At 46.5% G+C, this 20512-nt stretch overlaps 1 protein-coding gene across 3 annotated transcripts in view; it reads left to right on the top strand.

Moving 5' to 3' along the window:
* Positions 1–20512, top strand: part of ARID3B (AT-rich interaction domain 3B) — a 33734-nt gene that overhangs the window by 1667 nt on the left and 11555 nt on the right. For all 3 annotated transcript variants that reach the window (XM_063347000.1, XM_063346998.1, XM_063346999.1), the window contains exons 2-4: positions 1204–1876; positions 11180–11251; positions 12861–12933. In XM_063347000.1, coding sequence (XP_063203070.1) covers positions 1295–1876; positions 11180–11251; positions 12861–12933 — 727 coding nt within the window. In that variant the 5' untranslated portion in view covers positions 1204–1294. The remainder of the gene's footprint in view (positions 1–1203; positions 1877–11179; positions 11252–12860; positions 12934–20512) is intronic.

The following is a 20512-nucleotide window of genomic DNA, read 5'->3' as shown; positions in this document are numbered from 1 at the left end:
GACACTGGAGGTTGTCTTTCCGCTTTTAAAACCAGTATCTGGTAGGTTATTTGTTGTTTTAGAACAGAACTGTGTCTGCTTTGAAAGTGTGCGTTAGCAAAATAGTCTCTTTTTTTCAAGTCTGTGGCTCAAATAGCACAGTGCTGGTCGTAAACAGGGTGGTGGGAGGTGGACAGAAGGCTCTGTAGCTTGTTTGTAGTTGGCCTTTCCTTTGTTTCTCTGTAGTTTGATATCAATGAACCTTGAAGGGCAGCAAGTGAGATTGGTTTAAGCATCTTTTTACGTTAAAAAAAAAAAAAAGCTGAGAAGGACTGGCTTTGTCAGCAGGTCCAGTTTGTGACACAGTCTAAAATGCAAATAGTGTTTTTAATGGTTGGGGATTACAGGCATAGTCATCTTTGTAGGGTTTACTGTAGATCCGAGCGGTGTTTCCGACTGTGGTCTGTTCTGGTGGTCTTTGCTCAAGAGGAAGTTAGTGCTGGCTCAGGGTGGGCTTGCTGCGGGTCAGAACGGAGAGCCGTGAAAGCCCTCAAGTCCTTGGTGTGGGAAAATCGCAGGGAGGCCACTGCCGGGGCTGGAGATGGGCTGGTGACTCTGGGAGGCAGAGGCAGGAGTTGTTCGGTGTTCAGCAGTCCCTTTCAGGCTAGAGTAGCCTTTGCTTTACTCTCGTCTCGCTCTCTTTGGGAAAATAATGGCTAAATATAAAGTGTAAAGAATTTAGTAACGTAATGAAAGCAAAAAAGAACTGAGACAATAACTGACATGCAATAATCCTGCCCTTTTTTAATAGAAATATGGTCAAGCTTATCATCCTGGCTGTTTCCTTTTAAGGTAGTGGTTTCAGAAGCACCAAACCCCTAGATGTTAAACCTAACATTTCAAAAGTAATTATTTAGGAAGTGTGGAAGGATTCTGACAAAAAAAAAAAAAAACCTGCTGGGACAGTGGACAAAGGCATTTCAGATGCTGTCTTTGGGGTATATGAAACTGAGGTTATAGCAAATGTGTTCAGCTTGAAAATACAATTAAACAGTCTGAAAATTGAATGCAAGTTTGAGCCTGAGGCTGTTAAACATGAAGCTGATTGTTTCACGGTCTCCTGCACAGGAAAGAGTATTGGCTTTGCACTCTATTTATCCTCTTCCTGGGGAAAAGATGAAAGCATTTTATATTCATACAGACAAATATTTGTCTATCTTTCAGATTCTGCCAATCTCCCAAGGTCGGGGCTTGAACCCTGCCAGATAAAGTCAAAAACCGCCCCCCTCTTTTTCCCAGCCATGCAAACGGCGGGATGAAGCTGGAAGCTGTGGTCGAGCAGCTGCAGAAGCAGCAGCAGAAGCAGCAACTGCCTCTGCAGATGGATTCCAGGGAGAGACAGCAGAGGCAGATGAGAGAAGCCCAGCTGCTCTACACTCAGCAGCTGGCCGTGCAGCAGGCTGTCCTAGCAGCCACATCTGGCAGGGCTTCGGGTGGCTCCGCTGTTGGTCCCTTGGCCAGAGGCCCACCTGCAGCTGGAGCTACACGGGCTTTTGATCAGAGCAGCATGAATTCCGAGCAGGAAGAGGAAGAGGAGGATGAAGAAGAGGAGGACGAAGAGGAAGAGGAGGAAGAAGGGGGTTTGGAAGGTGGCGATCTTGAGGATGGCGCTGATGTGACTGGAAAAGAAAGCTGCTCTGCTCTGAAATATTTTCATGCTCCCAAAGTTGCCCATCACAACCAAAGAGTGGCCTCTACCTCTAATCCTCTGCCAGCTTCGGGGCACCAGCGGGGACAGCAGGGCAAAGAAGAACAGGGTAAAGACACTACTAAGCAACCATATTCCGGTTCCCCGTCTGGACGCCAGAACTGGCGGTTGGACGAGCAGCTCAAACAGGTCAGTGTTAACGTCGCTTCCTTCTGAATAAGAATGACCATATTCAGTCAGACCCAGGATTTCTTTAGCCCTGTGTCCTCTTACAAGCGTTGGCTGTTTGCAAGTGCTTTGGAAAGAGTGCCGGAACCAGGCATGTGCAGAGCAATGCTTCCCTGCTTTGCTCTTCCAGGTTTATTCTTTTATAAAGAGATTTGCTTTACAGATACTGATTTCCAGCTAATGTAGAAACCCCAATCTGTAAGACCCTTGTGGGGAGGTAGAGGTTTGACGTTTGGCTCGTTTATCTTCTATCTCACTGCTACTGTGCCACTCAGAATGGAACAGGCTGGTGTTATATTTATTTTTGGTGCAGACACTTGCCTGCTAACATCTCACTTGAGTTATTTCACCTGCATCATCTATAACCCCTTTGTGTAACATCTCCGAGAGGATGCAGTGACTGTGGCTGGATTTCTGGTTGGTGGCGTGGATAGGGAAGAGTGTGTGTCCCGCCACTGATCCTGTGAGTCAGCAGAGCCACTTTGTATTTCATGTGTGGGAAGGAAAGATCTCACTTGCTACTGCTTGGTTTTGGTAGGAGGTTAATTCTCTGTTTGAGTGGAGAATTACTACCCCTTGTAGATAAATGCCAGAGGATCAAGGATTCCTTTCTTTGTTGGAAGTGGGTATTTCAGTTAATACAGCACTTGTGTGCTGGTTTGTTAGAGCTGGCTTTCAGAGACATTTACAATATTTATGTGTATTGAAGTTGAGCCAAAGGACTGTATGGTTTAAATAAAGAAGAAAAAAAGACGGACTTAATTGTCCGTTTCTACAGATGTTAGCCTGAGTGTGAAGAGGGTTAGGTTTTGCTTCTGGTAGTTATTTGAGCTAAGAAACCTTGTATGGACAAAACCAGCTGGTTTTTCCTTCCCTCCTGCAAACCCTATAAAGTGAAAAAGCTGGAGCTGCTTGGTGGTGGCTGGTGAAGCAGAGGTGTTTGAAGGCTTGTCGTGGGCGCTCAGGGCAGGCTCTCCCCTTAGCTGTTGGTTGCATGCGGGAGATAATTCATTTTATGCTTTCACAGGCAGCAGTTTGAGGAGGAACTGGTAAATCTCAGCAAGCTTGCTTTCTTCTCCCATTAATTGGGCTCCTGGCCCAGCTGCTTCTGCAAACCCATCCCAGTTTGGTGTTTGCTACACCCAGTGCACGTGGCAGGAGCTCCTCTAAGTTGCCAGGTGAATGGTGTTCGTTCGTCCTGTGAAACATGCCGTCGAAGTGGCGCTGGTGCACGGGGTGCAGCGGGCAACTACTTGCCGCTGTGTATTCTCTGTGCTTGCTTCTGCAGAAGTGTTGGGGGGGGGGGCGGGAAATAGCTACTCAAGCTGTTGCAGGGAAATGAGGTGGGTATGTCGGTCAGGGGCCAGGCGCTCGAGAAATTGCTTCAGAATTTACTGGATTGGAGCAACTGGCAAAAACTTCCTCTTTCGGATCTCTGGGTGGAGAATAGTAGGCAGGACTCTGGAGTTGGGGGGATCGCTCTCTGAAAAAAAAAAAAAAAGAAACCCAATAAACTTAGCATTGGTTTTTTGCCTGTTTTTATTTCTAGCTCAGCCAGTGCTAACAAGTATGTCATTGTGCTTCGTTGCAATGCTTTTTTTATCTTGTGAGAGCCCTGCAAATCTTACTGAATTAATAGGCTTGATTCCTAGGTCATTTGCCCTGTTCTGGGAAGACAAATGACTGTAAGCATGCCAGATCTGGTCTTAGCTGATGTCGAATAACAAAAAAAAAAAGTACTGTTTTACAGTTGGCGTACTGTGCACTAATACTGATCTAGTTACTTTGGCCCATTTCAGTAGTAATCAAGTATTTTGGTAGAAGGTTGCAGCTTAATCTGATTTCAGGCCAACTTATTCTGGAAGCCAAAGTGCACAAAGCTTCACCGGGGAGCAAAACTAAAAGGAAAACTCTCTTGCTGCTGTGTTAAAATAATCTGTTTCACTTCTGGGGAGGCAGACGGTGAAAAAACGGAGAGAGATTGGAGAAATTAATGGACAGCAAGTTAAGGAATGGATATTCTAAAGGGATATCGGGCCTGCGCTGTGCGACAACACTTCTGGATGGTGGGAAAGTGTGGCAGAAAGCGGGTGGGTTCATGTGTTGTCCCAAACTACTGTTACAGAAGATGGAGCACTGGGCTAGGTGGTCTGCCCCAGCAAGGCATGGCTTATCTTCTGAACCACGCTGGTCAACGGCGTTACGAAGGTGCTGCGATGTGCTCAAGAGGCCATATCGAAGTGCCCAGTATTAGCGATGGTGGTGCAGTATATTCACCTTGAGGAGGGTAAATATTGCAGAGCAACTTGTTTGCATTCAGTGGTGGAGTCTGCATACCAGGGAGTAAAAATTTAACTGCGGCGTACCAGTTCAGAGCTGGTGAGCGGGGGGCTGCGTGGAGGTAGGAATAAACTGGGGGGGCGGGACGGGACATGGACACAGACAAGATCATTTAACTGGCATGACAGCAAAGGCGGAGAGATATGTGTGCAGCTGTGGATTGTCCATGTAATTCTGTATGCTAAATAGTAGCACGCTGCCTCGCTGGAAATTTTTCATTTCAAAGGCATGCTTTAAAGATGCTGGGCTTTTTCTTTTGTCTTTGTCTAAAATGGTTGTGTTCAGCAGAAAAACCAGGATGAAATGCAGAAGTGCCTGCGTTCTCCAGTTTGTTTTCGAAATGATTCCTGAACTTGTCTTTTTTTTTTTTTTTTTTTAGCTTCTGTTGAGATGGAGGTTAATAACCAGTCAGAATTCGCTGCTTCCAGCTAGCTCTGCTCTGGGAGTATTTGTGGTATGCGTAATGGCTGTTGCTTGCGGAAGGTGGGGGGGGGCGGGAATCACTTCTATTTCTTCTTTCAAGTGCGGATTGTTTTTCTGAAAGTGACGCCCTTGGAGAAAAATGTATCTTGCAAGCGTAAGGCTCAGTTTGCCTGGAAGGTATGTGGCGTGAAGATGGCAGAAAGATGGAAACTACCAGCAAGATGAAGCCCCTTTCTGTTCCGTCCCCGGACAGCCAAGTAAATAATTGTAGAACAAGCCGGCAGACAAAAGAGCTGGCTCAGCTTATGACACAGGGGCGGTGGGAACCCTGTCAGCACAAAACAACAAGGGAGTGGAGTTGCTTGTTGGGGAGTTAGTTGCAATCCCAAAAGAAGAGCTGGGGGTGGGGGGGCGTGCGTGCTCAACTCGCTCCTCGGACTCGCTCTAATCCCCTGCAAAATCCATCACAGCTCCAACAGCCGAAGGCTCCCGCAGCCGTCCTCAAAAAAAGGGTGTTGTGGGCTTTGCCTGTCTTTTCAGGAAAAATGAGTTTTTAATTCCGCGGGTGAAAAATGTTGCTTTTAGCAGCTGGTTGGGGGTGTGGGTCCTTGTCCCATGGGTTCTCGCATTGCTCGGCGGTGGCTCTGGTTACCTGGGAGAGCCATGTAGGAAAGGCAGGGCCACAGCCACTATCTTACTGGTGTGGCTGGCTCCTTTTCCACTCCAGGCTGGTGCACAGCGCTAGCATGAGCGATTTTGTCAGGCTGTTACTACAACACGCACATTAGGATGTGCATTCCTACATGGAATGTAAAAATAAAGCCAAGGTTTTCAGGCATCAGCTGATACTTAATGCCTTCTTAAACGCAGCAAGGTAAGTCTCCATCAGGCAGCTATCTGACTTTTAGAGAGTGGCTTGTGGTCCGGATTTTGGGGAATGTCTCATGTTAGATTCTCAGAAATCACCAGTCACTCCTGAAAATCCTGACCTAAACTTTTACAAAGGTCATGGTGTTTATTAAGATAAGTCAGCTTAAAATAATTACTTTGCTTTTGCTCTAGGGTCTAGGAATGAGTGGCTGAAATTCCATAACCTTAAGTATGTGCCTCAAGTGGTGCGTGTATCGAGGTATTGCTCAGGAGATACTCATTAATCCAGAGGGGGGTGAAGGTCCCAGGAATAAAAAAGTTGCATTTCACACAGTGTGCTTTTTGCCTACTAGTTATTTCAGATATCCAGGGCCCAATTCAAGGATTTTTAATTCCTTATGCAGGTCACAGGCTATTTTGCTTTTGATGTCGTGGGAGGAGAGTTCTTCTTTAATAGCCGATGTTAGATATTTGGTTTCTCTCTTCCTGAAAGCTGTTTTCCATTTGCCAGTTGCCGCTTCTCCTGATTTCATGGTTTGGGGTTTTTTTGATGAAGTCTTCATCCCTGTGACAGTATGCTTCTGCTCTAACACCTAACTGGGAGTTCATGCCGATATGTAACTTAAAGTATGGCATCAGTGGCTGGAGGAGAGCGGGATCTGGGTAACAAAATCTCCTTTTTGTTTAATATAACAAATGGTGTATGCGAGAAGAGAAGCAAGAAGCCGCTTGTGATAATGAGTGTAGTCAGCAGCCTACAAACAACTCGTAACGGACAGCAGAGAATTCCCCCCGCTCTTCATCTCGAGGGGCAATTCATCAAGGTTGTACTACATTGCAGCGACTGTGCTATATCTGGAGGCGCAGAGCAAAGGAGCAGAGCGAGGAGCTCATTTATATCCCAGGGAAGATATGGCTTGTTTTAGGATTTGCGCGGGCGCTAAATTTATCTTTAGGAATAGTTGCAGCTTGTCTCTTTCGGTGCCAATTTATAGACATCGTAGCTAACGCTGGAGAAGGGTAGGTGGAAAGAGCTTGGGTGTGTTGTATCCTTACACTTCTGTTTTTCACACTTCAGGGTAAACAGAGGCTCTCGTGTGGCAGGGAGAATTCCTCTTCCCACAGCCATGTAGCACTGAACAAATCTTCTTGTCGCTTAACGTTTGAGTTAATTCCTCTGAGTATTTGTGAATAGGAGTCATTCACAAAGACTGCAACTTTTCCTTAAGGATAGGGAAGCGGATTCCTGTTTTGCAAAGAATTGTGTTAGTGCTGCAGTCACTAGGTCATGGGAGCACATAAAAGAAACTTAATAAAAAAAGGCAATTAATCTGTTAACTTCAGTCCATTTTTTTTCTTCCCCATCCTCCCTGCCATTCCTGAAATCACTAAAATGTTTTCAAAACCCATCTTTGAAGTTTGTAGATATTGAATTGAGCTCTGTTATTAGTAAGACCGGGAAGGGTTTATTCCAATTTCAGCGGAGCTTTACCAGTCAGCTTGTGCGCGCCGTAATTATAACTTGGTTCTCCATGCTTGAGAACTTGCAGCTCAGGGCAGTAGTCCTGATCTTATCAGCGTTTTGTAGTACAACAGTTTTCTTTATAATAGCATCTGTTTCACTTCCTAAGGCTTAACTCTACCCACAAAAGGAATTTCTGGGGATTCTCTGATAATCCTGAAATTGCTGCCCCTGTACCTTTTCATTGACTCCGTGCTTTCAGTTAACCCATGGGGTAGGGGAGGGGCCGCCTTTTTCACTGCAACATTTAACCTAGTCCCTAAGAGGAGATTTCAGATTTCTGACCTAAAACCTCTGTCAAAACTGCAGGTCTGGCATGAAACTCAAAATCGTTCTGCGCTTCCTTACTGCAGAGGGTTGTTTTTTCTCTTTTCTTTCTCATACTAAAGCCTTCCTGGGTTCACTCCAGTTCAAAGTTTGCCATTTGAATATGACTTTCTAGTCCAGTAAAACCCCTGAGCCCCTCTCGAAGGGCTGTGTGAAACTGGGTTGGGGGAGAAGGGAAAGATCTGGAAAAGGAGCGTTTCCAATTTCTCATCAGCATCCCTCTTTGCACAGTAACTGCAATTTGTGCAGGCAAAACTGGAGAAGGAGACAGTGTTCTCTTTGCAGTAATGCTTCACTTTGTTATTAAGCACAAGAGTTTTGGTTAGTTCTCTGGTCTCTGGGAGGGACAGACATGTGAGAATGCAGTAGTTGAGAGGTAGGTGTCCTGCAGGGAGGGGCTGAGGTTGCTTGTTTGTGAGGTTTTTGTCCTCAAAAGAATGGTCTGGATGAAGCAGGAAAGCATTTGTCATCTCCTTTTTCTGTCTGCTTGGCAACTCAGGGTTAACTCTGGCTTTTGAATGTGGGATTGGAAACCAAAATTGCTCTGGACATCTGAGCTTCCCTCTAATAAGATATTCCAGGTGGTTAGGGAGTAATCCTAAAATAGCTCCAGATATAATTGCTTCTGAAGCCAGGCCGGCAGCCTCTCGGGGAGGGGGCGATCCGGGCGGTGGGGGGGGTGGGGGGCTCTGGTGGCCTCCGAGGTGTCTGAAGTCTCCCTTGGCTCCGCCAGCAGCTCCTGGAGGTGGCCAGCCCTTCCCAACACCTCTGACTTCCCGCTCAGAGAAGCATCAGGGGCTCGAGCACTTAAAAGTAGCACTTTTACTACCTTTTCCTGCAAGAAACCAGATAAATTCTTGCCCGTGGTAACGCCTGGGCTGTTTGTCAAACATCAGCAAATTCCCATGGTACGAAGGGGTGGAGGGAGAGGCAGGACTCTCCCCAGAGAACGACCTGCCTCTCTGAACAGTGTTTTTTCCTTCCTGCTACTATTGCCCGACTTATACAAAGGTCTTTTAATGACTCGTGAGGATATATTGATTTCTCAGGTTCCTGCTGTTCATACGGAGGAGGGCTTCTCAGCAGAGGGTGACTTTGTTTTCCTAGGAGGAATGGGAAGGAAGCTCGATACCAAAGCTCCTGCTGATCTCTCTGGCTGTGCAAAATGTAGTTTATTCTGCGTATGGAGCGCCTCTTGCTTGGGTAGCTGATTTACCTGTCCCGCTTGTGCTCGAGCGGCTGCTCTGCCGATGTCTGGTGTCTTTGGTTGTAGCCTTGGCGCGGCCCCAAAGGTTTTCGGTGGGCAGAATAAGTCCCTCAAGATCAAAGCTGAGGCCTGGGAAAGTGTCTGCGCTCGGGCCTCTGAATAAATAGGGCTTTATTCCCCGGCTGCTGAGCTGACATTTCAGGCTGACTCCGAGTCTTTGCTAACTCCACTACCCAAAACAAACCTGTGCTCTGTCCTCATGTAAATCCTTGCCGATTTACACCACGGCGGCTGCTGCTTGCACCGGGGGATGGGAGAGAACCACTCTCCTTATCTCTTCTGATAGCTTAATGTGGGGAGGGGTAACTGCCTTTAAACCTTTCCAGCTATCGCAGGAGGAAATGCTAATGCTGTCCGCTGTCTCTCACCTCGGATCACTCCGTGTCACGCCAGGTGATAGCCAGCTCTGCCAATTTTCTGGACATATGGCAAAACACTGATGGCTTCAGATGGCTGTAAGCTCCTTTTCACTAGCAAGGTGTGGGGGACCGTTACTTCTGTGCTCTCCAGCGGCTTGGGATGCAAGAGCAGGAAGTGGGGTGCATCTATTCTGTTTTTTCTCTGTATCAAACCTTAATCTTATTTATTTTTCCCAATTCCTCTGTTTCTTCAAAGCAAACAAGTGAAATGACTTCGAAAGCATCTTTAATCCCATGGAAAGTTCTGCTTCTGGAAATTTTATCAAGTTCAAACCCACAGCGTTGTATCTCCTTTAAGTCCTCTTCTCTTTCCTGTCCCTGTCCTCAAATGTAGCGGAATAAGCTCTCAGCATGACCAAAGTTCCCTATGAAAGCAAGTGTTTTGCTTCTCGGAGTGCCCAGTTTAACACCATGAGCGGTTTTGCTCTCTGGGTTTATAACCAAGTACAAACTCGGGAAGAAAGCAGCTCAGCCTTGGAACGTGTGAAGTTGTGGATGGGAAATAGCTGCTGCCTTCTGAAGAGCTGGTCTGTCTCTCATCCTGACTGTTCGCATGGGTTTGTTGATCTGAGTTAACCATCAGCGGGGTTTTAGGAGCAGCTGGATGTTACCATAATTAGCAAAAAACCTCTGTGTTTTTAGTCTCTGCTAGCAAAGGACACCCAGATGAATCCTCCTGTGAACAAAACCGGTCTTCAGATCTCTTCCTAGAGAGGCCTGGGAATTGATCTGCTGTAATAAACAGCTGACATAACAGAAGTGGCAATAATCCCCCATTAAATATCTTTCAGTTGATGGGACTCACTGGATAATTGACTTTCCAGCAGGAATTACTGGCTCAAACTAAATCAGCAGGCATTAGGGCAGCTCACTGCAGTGTTTTTTAAAGGGGGAAATGTAGCTTTGCCTGGCCTTGACAAGAGCTATTCATCTTTCTAATTCAATGTATGTGTCACAACCAGATGCCTCCAAGATTTCAGATATTGGACCACCTCTCGAATTCGCATGCGTTTTGGTTTTTTTGGGTTTTTTTTGTGCTGAAACCTCTTGCTCTCTTCGGTGCTTTTCTAGCTGCGTTAGGATGCTGCGTGTTTATCAGGACAGGGTAGTCCAAGCCACCTCGCCAGGTGGATTTGGCTGTTCTCTTTCCTTGAGTAGCTCTGGAGCACTTGCTCTACCGGAGATTTGGGAAGTTTATGATTTAAAGATGCTCGTACAATTTTTCAGAATCATTCTTCTGGTCTTTGGTCCTGCCGTACGACCGGAGGCTGCCTCTACTGGTTTCCAGCACTGGTGATCATTTCGGAGTGATGATTTACCAAGTAGTAGAATAGTCCTAACTAGAGTAATCCTTTTAATGCCTAAGAAGAATGAACCTTAATCCAGCAAAGCTGAGCTTTCCATTTCTGCGAGGAAAATCCAGATCCGGGAGCTTCCAGGAATAAGGGTCCTGGGTTGGCAAGAAGCTTTCCAGTGGGATTATTTCCCTCTTTCTTCAGCGTACTCTAGTTTGGGTTTTGTAGACAGGTGGGGGGAGGATGGAAGGGCATTTCCAAGTGTGTTTGGTGTCCTCAGGCAAACAGAAAGGAAGGATGCCTGGGTAACACCTGCACTTTTCACCAGGGGCTCTAAGATGTGCGCTTGGGAAAAAGATGGACATGGAGACCTCTCTATTCAGGTGTTGGACCTCATTACAGCAAAGCACCAGCCACGGGGAGGTTAGCATACCTCTCTTTAGCAGGTGAAGGCAGGCAGCTGTTGAAGGTGTTGAGGACTTCCCTCTGGAATGGTTTTCCCAACTTTTTTTTTTGAGATACATTTCTGCGAGAAAAATCTTAGAGCTGGAAAAACTTCCCCTACCTTCAATACGTTGCCTGGGAGGTGAAATGCCACATCCAGTTTTGTCAGAGATTGCAGGAAAAGCATGCCGTGACAAATGTACAAGTGTCCCCAGTTTTTCAAGGCTTCTTGGTCTACGCCAGCAGCTGCTTTTGCACATGTTTGTGCCAAAAAATGCACATGTGCAAGCTTTCTGGAATTGTCTGCACAGCCCTTTCCCTGGCGATCCTTTCACCCTTTCGTTTCTCTCTCCCTAGAACGGCAACGTGACCTGGAGTGATGAAGGTGACGGGTGCCGAGGAAGAGAAATTTCACGAGACTTTGCCAAGGTCAGTCCGATCACTGGGATTTTGGGGAAGGGGTAACTTTGGGGAATTCTTGTCCTGATCTGTGACAGGGGGTGACTATGGACTCCTTGCTATTCCTCTGTAGTGAATCTGAAAGAAAACTGCTTTGCCCCGCAGCCCTCTGCCTACAAACCTGTTATTTTGTTGAGCTGTTTGGGACTATTTTGTTGCTTTTGGTCACTGGAACATAGTTTGAACCAAGACCTAACAACCAGACTTTTAACATTTAAAATCTTAGTCAATGGTTTCTCCAGCTGGGAGAAGAGTATTTTGTTTCTTGAACCTGAATTGCATTGTGGTCGTGGATTTGAATGTGGCAGCTGCGTGTCGCATCAGCTGGAGGAATTCATTTTAAAGTCAGCTGGCCCTTTCTGAAAGGGTGCAGTTAATTGCTCTGCAAATAAACTGGTGCGTTTTCTTCCCAGAGCTCAGGGTGTGAGAAAGCACAGAGCTTCACGGGAAACGAGCCCAAAAAGCCCCTCTCTTTTGGGACCGGATGAATACCAAGTAGCTAGCAGCACCTACGGAGAGGCTGAAATACCTATTTCCCAGTGACTCTTTGCTTTTCCGGTGAGCTGCTCCGCAAGAGTAGCTACAGCCAGCAAAAAAAATTCCCTGGAGTGATGCAGGGTTCTTCCTCCAGTGCAAACAAGAGAAGGAATTGAATTCTTCATGTACAGTGTTGTCTTCTGTCATGTTCTGTATCCTCCTGTATCTCGGCTTCAGCCCTTTCAGCCTGTCACTTTGTGGCCTCGCAGGGTTCTTGAGAGGTGAAAATTAGATTTTTCTGTTCAAGAGGTAGTTGTAAGGTGACACTCATGCCTGTCCCTTCTGAAAAATCAGTGGGTAACGCTACCATACAGTGCCTCTCCTTTGGAATAAGCTGCCTGTGGAACTTTATTTTAAATTCTTGGGGGGGTTTAAGCCTTTTAGTAAAACTGTCTCTGCAGCAAATTGGTTCCAGGCTGATTTCTGCTATTTTTGAAGGCTTTTTGGCTTAATTTGGAGTGGCCTTTCCTGCCAGGCTTTAGTAGCTACAGGAAAGCTCTGCCCTTTAATCTCATCCTTCAAGGGACTTGGCGTTTGTCACTTAGGTGACAACCCCTGAAGGAGGGAATCGTGAGGCTAGGAGAAGCTGCAGAGAAGTTTATCTCCCTGGTTGCCTCAAAGCTACAGACCGCTAATCTGCCCTGAACCACTGGGACCTTCCTTTTGGTTGTCTCATCTTTCATTCCAGCTTGTCTTTAATAGTTTCTCTCCCCTTTGCTTCCAGGGGGTTTCAAGCCCCGCTCCGTAGCAGCGCTGTTAACCGGGTTGGGGTCCCGTTCCCTTCAGGGTGCCAGTCTCCCCTGTGCCTGGATGAGTTTCTGAGGGGCTGAGCAAGGCAAGCCAGAACAAGGATCCTCAAACTGTCACCGCAGCCTTGTCCGCCAAAATTGCTCGTGAATCCTTCCCTCTTTTGCCTCTCGGCCTGTGGCTGCCTTTCACCCCTCCAGTACAAACCCCAGATCACCCACTGGAAGAAGCTACTATTATTTATTTTCCATCTCGTTGTGAATTGTGCCTTCCTTTTTTATTTTTTTTCCCCCAGCTCTATGAACTGGATAGTGACCCCGAACGGAAAGAGTTCCTGGACGACCTCTTCATCTTCATGCAGAAGAGGGGTGAGTGAGCGCTTGTTCGAACTCAATAGGGTAAAAATGGGGCAGCAGGGTGCTGCTGCTGTTGGAATTCTTCCCTCCTGAGTTTGAAGGAACAAATCCAGCTGTTGAACTGGCAGATCAGGTGGAAGAGCAGTGGTGAGACTTGAGATATTTGCCTCGGGAGATAAGGAGCCCAGTAGGAAAGAACTCTTCTGCCCTATAACTTAATTTCAGATGCTATTTCTTTACCCTCATACCTAATACTGCTGGTGTCCATGCGCTGAAGAGCCCAAGAAGCCTGTATCCCCACGGATTTTTGAGCCAAGGCTGAGTACCACCAGGGATTCTCTGGTCTCTTCAGGTAGCATGAGCCCACATCTTCTTGTGTTTTATATCAATGGCATGTGGAAGTTGAGAGTGAATGCCTTCAGAGTAGCGGCACACGATCTGGGGACTGGGAAGATAGACCCCGAGCCACATTTTCCTGTGGATTCTCACAATGTGTCAGCTTTGCCGTTAGTAATTTTGTGTAACTGAGTGCAGAAGCGCGCAGCTTCTCACGTTCCTCCCTGTGGTGTCACATCTTGTGTGTCTCCTTGCTACAGGGCTGGTGATGCGCGTGTGAAGTAGCTCGGCTGGGATGTCACAAAAATCTCTTTCTCTCCCCTGGTTATCAAAGTTCAGTTCCCTCGTTGCAAACTATTAATAATAAAAAAGTACATGTATGTGGCATAAAACACCTGTCTGAACATTTGCGGTAAATCCTTTGTGCCGCTCTCTTCCTTTATCCCTCCAAGCATGCCAGCCCAGACAGACTTCTGACAAAAACTTCTGCCAAAAAGTGTTCAATTGTGCTAGAGATCTCTTCATTGTTTCCAAAAAGTCTGCTGAAGGTAGGTGTGAAGAGCAGACATAAAAAGGACCTTTTGCTCCCTCGTGGCATAACGATCTGAGCGTGCTGGACCAAACAAGCCAGGTTGTGCATAGTTGGAAGTGGGGCTGCCTTAGAGTCACCGATATTGTGCCCCGAGAGTCTAATAAAGTATAAAGTTGCAACAGCTCAGCCTCATCCATTTAAAAATTAAATGTTCGCTGCCTTGGAGTGAGAGCCTTATTTCCAGTGGTCTTTTGAACCCTGCAGCTTCAGGTGCATCCCCCTCTGTGGATGACAACCAGAGGAAAGGCTCTCCAAAATGCGGCTATTCCAATTGCGCTTTGTGTCCATGTCGGTTTTTCCCGGTGTGGCTTGAGCTGACAGCTGACTGGTGGGAATTTTCACTCTCCAGCAGTTTGAGGTTATGCTTCCAAGTCGGTTAGAAGATTAGAGCCGTGTTTTGCTGATATTTTTGGCTTTCGTGTGCAGAGGCATAACTGGCCTTAATTAGTTGACTTGCAAATGTTAACCTGAGCTCGCGCGTTAATGGAAGGGCTGGGATGACTGACAGACAAGACAATAATCTGAAGGGTGTGATTAGCAGCAATAGAAACCTCCAGATACCTGGAGAGAAATCTGCTTAATACTTCAGTGTCTCCTTCCTATTACCTTTTAATTATTTATAATTGACGCATCCCCGGCGCAGGGGCTGAGCTGGTCACCAGCTGGTTGCTGTAGGAGTTGAGCTTTTAATCATCTGGGCATTTCCAAGTGTATTTGTTTTCTGGAGCCTCCCTTGTTTTCTTGCTCGCTAGAAAGACTGAAATCGAAGAGCCCCGGCGCCCATGAGGGAGAGGTGCCGTGAACTGCCAGCCCTTTGCCAGAGGGGAACTGGCTCAACTGCAGGGTACGAGGCAGCTGGGGGCTTGCTTTCTATTTGGCACCCCCAAAAGAAACAGGCAGAAGGACTCTCTGGGGGGCTGAGGTTCTTCAGGTTGATAGCTCAACATGTGCTCTTCAGTTCTATGGGAGGCAGCTTCTCTTCTGTCCTTAATCTGAGCTGCTGTGCCTTAATGCGAAGGAAATCTTTTGACTTTTCAGAAGGCGTACTGTCCGCTTTTCCCATGTCTGCTCTCCCCGCCGCTACCTACAGCAGGGCTTTGGTTTTCTAGTGAGGAGATGGACTTGCTTGCTGTGTCCTCTTCTGGAATCTTCAAAAATCTAGGAGCTTCTACAGCAAAGTTATCATAGGGTACCATTCAGGCTTTCGTTTCTCCTCCCCTCCCCTCATTTGCTTTATGTGCCAAATGAGCATTGGAAACCGAAGGAGGCTGAAACAGCTGCCTTGTTCTGAAAGAGTCCCCCAAAGATGGATACAACCGAGGGCGCATTGCACCTGAGAGCAAAGTGCTGGGCTTCTTAGCTAGTATGTGTGAAGAGCTGGTTAATTTGCACCTCGTGTCTGAAGGGAATGGAAAGCAGCTCTGCTAATAAACATTGCTGGTGTAAAAATGGGGGATTTTGCTGTTGTCCAGGAGAAGTGCTGACCCTTGATTGGGGGCTGATGGATTTGGGGCACAGATTGCTCACTGATGCTGAACTTTAAAAAAAAAAAAAAAAAAAAAAAAAAAAAAAAAAACCAAAAAAAAACAAAAAAAACACACACAACCTGATGTGAAAGATAAATGACAGATTTCACAGGAGCTACTGGGCGGTTGGAGGGATGAGAAGATTTGGCGGTTGGTGCTGCTGTTAGGAATGTACCTAGAAATGTGAAGCCATGAAACAGGCTTAATGCAGATCAAATGTGCAGGTCTCATCTGCCTCTGAGCACAGCAGGTTGTCACTGAATGACCACAGCTGCAAGTGATAAAATGGCCCTTCAGTGGCAATAATGATGGAAGAGGGAGATGAGAGGAAAGCTGTAACTCTTCCTTTGTTGGATGTTTTATTCCTTGTATGTCTTTAGGTGAATGGGTCCCACCGTGGCTGTGATTGAAGGGGCAGATGGGGAGAGGAGGGGAGACCAGACGATGAGAGCAATTAGTGTGCAGGGCTAACTTCAAACCAGGCCTACAACCTGATGCAACTCGCCAGGGACGATGTATTACCGCTCCCACCTTCCCTTTTCTCAGCTCTTCCGCGGTCTCAAACCGAAGGTTGTCCCTCCTCACCCTGAGCAGGGATAAGCAGCTTCGGTGGCTTCCCTCCATCTCCGTTGCTGACCTGTTGTCTTGTAACAAGCTGAGCCTTGATGGTCTGTTTTTCTCAGAAGCTGGGGTTTTAACCTCCTGCTGCATCTATGGGCAAGTTTGTGGCTCAGGGTGTTTTTAAGGGCAGGGGCTGAGGCTTCTCTGCTCTTGCGCCGTGGAGTGGGGTGCGTTGCAGGCGCAGAGGCTGGATTTGTTCTGCCTGTCACTGAGGCCACTGCAGGCAGGAGCAGTTCTCTAACGCGATGATATCTTCCACTTCTTTTCAGGTCCTTCTCACCCCGTGACCATACCCTGAGGCTAAATTTTTTACTCCTGTCTTTTCTGGGGGGAGTGATAGAAGGCATAGGTATGATGGGTAGTAGAAAAATCTATCTGTTCGCTCTGTAGCATTGGATATTAGGAAAAAATTTTACACGGAAAAGGTTATTAAACATTGGAACAGGCTGCCCAGGGAAGTGGTTGAGTCACCATCCCTGGAGGTGTTTAAGAGACGGGTAGACATAGTGCTTAGAGATATGGTTTGGTGATGGTTTTGGTCAGTGTTAGGTTGATGGTTGGACTCGATGATCTGAAAAGTCCCTTCCAACTAGACGATTCTATGATTCGATGTCCTGGGTAGCACAGCTAGACTGCTTTTTGTCCCCAGATGGTGAAGGACTGCTAGTGGCATGACTCTTATAGCCACCAATAATCAGGCTGGTTGTATTCCACCGGTGCTGGTCAGGAGAGGGTCGGAGTAGCGGGACTGTTTCACCCCCTGGAAGGATCAGCAGTGTTCGTGCGAGACATTCCTCTTGAGAAAAGGTTTGATGGGGAAGAGATCTAACTGCGTGCTATGGTGTATTAGGAAAGGCTGCCTTTCAAGGGAAGCTGTTTTGTTCATTTTAAGTACTGCCTTTGTGAAGACCTCATAAACCGTCCCCAATTGTACAGCTCTACTAATTTTGTTCAAGGTTTCTGCGTGACCTTGGTTTTCCCAGATGGCTTGACCATTCTGGGGTTTTTTTATGTGTATATACATAGAAGGGGCTTTGTACGTCTGACCGTGTGGTTTTAATGTTTTCCTGCTGTTGTATGCTCTGCCTGCACATTTTCGATGTGGGAAATACAACAAATGCAGGGTATTGACAAAAGCATTTACTGATGGATTCTTTTATCTATAGGCCAAGTGGTGTTTATGAAATGTTTGTCCGGGGAATATGCTTCACTCTCCTACTGATTCAATTTTGCAGGTTTCTTCTTTTGATCCTCTGGAGATATTTTCGAATCTGAATTAAGCAATGTAGTCCTCTAAATGAGACATCAATAGACATAAATTCTCGGCATCCTTTGCTCGTGCTACCTGCTGAATGCTGAGCCACGGCAAATGCTTCCCTAAATAGCAGAGGATGTTCTGCAGTGGAAAATTCTCACTCGAGGCGCTGCAGGAGGTCTGTTCTGGACGGTCCAAATCAACCCGGCAAAGTCCTCTTCCCCGTTAGAGCCTTGGATTTGTGCACAGCTAAATCTCTGCCTCTTGTACCTCCTTTAAAAGCACCTCTTTCATCAACTGTTCTGACTTAGACTCAGGAAAAATGGTGACTGGTGTCTTCTGCGAACAGTAAGCAGTGGGGATTAGTGAAATATTTTAGGCTTTCACTTTTATATTGTTAGAAAGAATGACTTTTTCCTTAAGTTTTAGGGGGAGCTGGCATTCTGATTTACATTCCTCTGTATTCTTTGGGTGGCTTGAGCCTTTCAAAACAGGGAATGCCTTGCTCCATGTTCTTAAACACTTGTAAGTGATGCTAGGATAAAACCAGGTGCAAAGCAAAGTGCTTGGAATCTTTTTTTGTGCAGGGAGTGTCTTCCTCATCACTGTTAGGTGCCAGGTGAATAAAAGCCTTCAGCAGATATGTAAGTTGATATTCTGGAGGAGCTTACTTGGGTCAATTTGGAATAACTTAGAAGTAGGTCCTTCCAGTAAGAAAGAAACTCTCTCCCTGTTCTGTTTTGTATAAATCAAAACACTCATTCCAATCACGGAGACGGGAGACTTTTTTTTTTTTTCTCTAATTTGGGAAAAGCCTGAAAGTTTCCCCTTGGAAAAATCTAAAAAAAAGTTGTTTCTGGGAAAATATTCAGCATAGTTAATTTTTCAGTCCGAGTGACTAATATCCCTGGCTTTTAACCTGCTGAGAAAACGGTGGTTTAGAGTGAATGTTGCTTTAGCTCCAAAGAAAAAAATCATATTGGAAGCTGCCATTGTAATGAATGGGAGAATAGTATTAGGAATTTACTTTGTTCTGGCTTACAGGAGACTTGTTTTAAATTCAGCCAGCATGAAGAACGTTTGAGCGGCTTCGGTGTTTTGTTATGAACTGAGTTGGCACTGGACAGGGTGCAAGAGACATTAGTTTGAAGTGATGGTCTGGTTTTGCTTTGCATGAACCTTTCTGTAGCTTATTCATCTGATACGAGTCTGCTCAGGTGACTGCCAGCCGAGGATCTTGGAAGCCCAGGTGCCCCTCCCTGGGTATGCAGAATTGAGTGATGGAGTCAAAGATGGTTTTTTCCTCACTTTCCCTGAAGATTGAAAGGTTAAATTGTCACGTTTCTCCAGTATCTCAAAGACTGGATGTTTGTGTCTCAAATCCTGGTCTTCTCAAGCTCTTTCTTATATTGGTATTTCCTCTTTGCTATGGGCGTTCTTGACTTTCCCCCCCTAAATTTTAATGGCGCGTCTTTCAAATGATCAAGGAACTGCTGCACTCAAGCAGTGGAGGTGACTCGACACTGAAGAGGTGACCTTCTAGATATCCAGGTGGATGGAAGAAGGTGGCATTACGGCATTAAAGTGTTCCAATTTTTGACTTTGTTCAGTCTGCCTGACCAAGTTGCTCATGTTTTTCTGCAGTCCCTTCTGTGTTTGTCCCTCTCTGCCTAGAGAGGGAGAGTTTGTCCATTTGGTTCAGAGGTCAGACGTATGGAAACCCACCACCAGTTGCACGGGGGTTCAACATCTGGTGAAGAAATTTGCGATAGCAAATACGTTGGACCCAGCTGTGCCAGGGGCAGCCGAACAGTTGGACTGTAGTTGAGCTGGGTAGAAGAGAGCAAATCTCCATGGGATCTCCGTTGCGGGAATGGAAGAGCAGCCGGTGCGGGAAGGTTAATGTGGCTGGAGCCTTGGCTAATACAAGCGGGGCACCAGGTGCCAGTTAGGCTGCCTCCGGTTCAGCAGCCGAAATCTGATAAGGGGCTGCTGTCAGCCTCGCTTACTGAGGAGGGAAGCAGAAACTGATGGCGTTTTGAGGGGTGCAGATAAGAAGTGGGCCTCCTGTCAAATAGAGCATGATTAATTACCCTCTATCCTGGCTCCCGCTTTGATAGGAGTGTCTAATGGGCCGCAGGCTGGCGGATCAGGTGGTGACATTCCCGTTGGGAGGTGAGAATGCCCGCTGTGGAAATGCCATGTGTAGGGAGAGATTAGATCAGCTGTGGCGAGGGGAGAGGTTGTTTCCCTTCCGTATACCTTTCCTTTTCATTCTAACGTTGAGCGCTTGGGACGGACTCAGACCAAATCAACAAATAAAACTTCCATGCCAAGAGCTGGGGCAGCTTCGTGGGAAGCCTCCCAGGGTTTGTCCTGGGAGAGGAATTCAAGCAAACTGGGATCTGAGACAGGGCAGGGTTCAAGTTGATTTGCTTCTATCCTTCGCTGCTGATTTGCTGCTGAACTGATTTTTAGCCCTGTTTAGCCTGAGAGAATGGGGAGATCATTCATACCAAGTAATTACTGTCTCCCTTCAAAGAAACACGAAGATCTCTCCAAAGCTTGGTTCAAATTTATTTTAAATCACTATGGACTTCCCCGCTCTCCTGGAGAAAACCTCTTCCTTTTGGCTGTCTGACATTGTTTGTCTTCTGAACGTATTTAGAGTGGAAGCTGGAAAGAGCAGCTCTTTTTACCTGTACAGGTTATGGCTTAAAAATCCCCCCCCTCTACACCTGTTTTTCACTCCAGAGCATGCTTTATTGCCCTTTGAATGTTGCTCTGCAGAATAAATATTTGAGATTCTCACCTCCTTTGTTCCTTACTGAAAGATGGACGCTTCTGAAAGTAAATTGGATAGGGGAAAAAATGGGAGGTGATTGAAAAAGTAGTGCTCCAGGCTGGGTATAATTAACTGCTCTTTGTCTCTTGTGTGCAGGACAAGTCGTGGCTTAGACCCCTTGCTGGTGGGGAACTCCCTGCAGTGGGCAAGGCTCAGGGAGAGGAGAGAGTGGCCCTTGGCAGGGGATCCGCATCGTGGAGGACTTGCAAAGCCAGGCAAATCCCTGCAAAACGAGAGGGGACTTATTTTCTATGGTTAAGAACAGTCTTAGGGACAGTTTTCTTTCTTTACATCTTCAGAATTAGGTGTAAATCTGAAGTCTGGCTAAGAGTGAAAAGCAGGGAAAAGCCCACCTTGGAGGGCTTGGAGGAATCACAGAATGTGTTGGGTTGGAAGGGACCTCTAAAGGCCATCTA

This window comes from Chroicocephalus ridibundus, chromosome 9, assembly GCF_963924245.1.
Source record: "Chroicocephalus ridibundus chromosome 9, bChrRid1.1, whole genome shotgun sequence".
Taxonomy (NCBI): domain Eukaryota; kingdom Metazoa; phylum Chordata; class Aves; order Charadriiformes; family Laridae; genus Chroicocephalus; species Chroicocephalus ridibundus.
The sequence above is the reverse complement of the archived record's forward strand: the minus strand, read 5'-3'. Positions and strand labels throughout refer to the sequence as shown.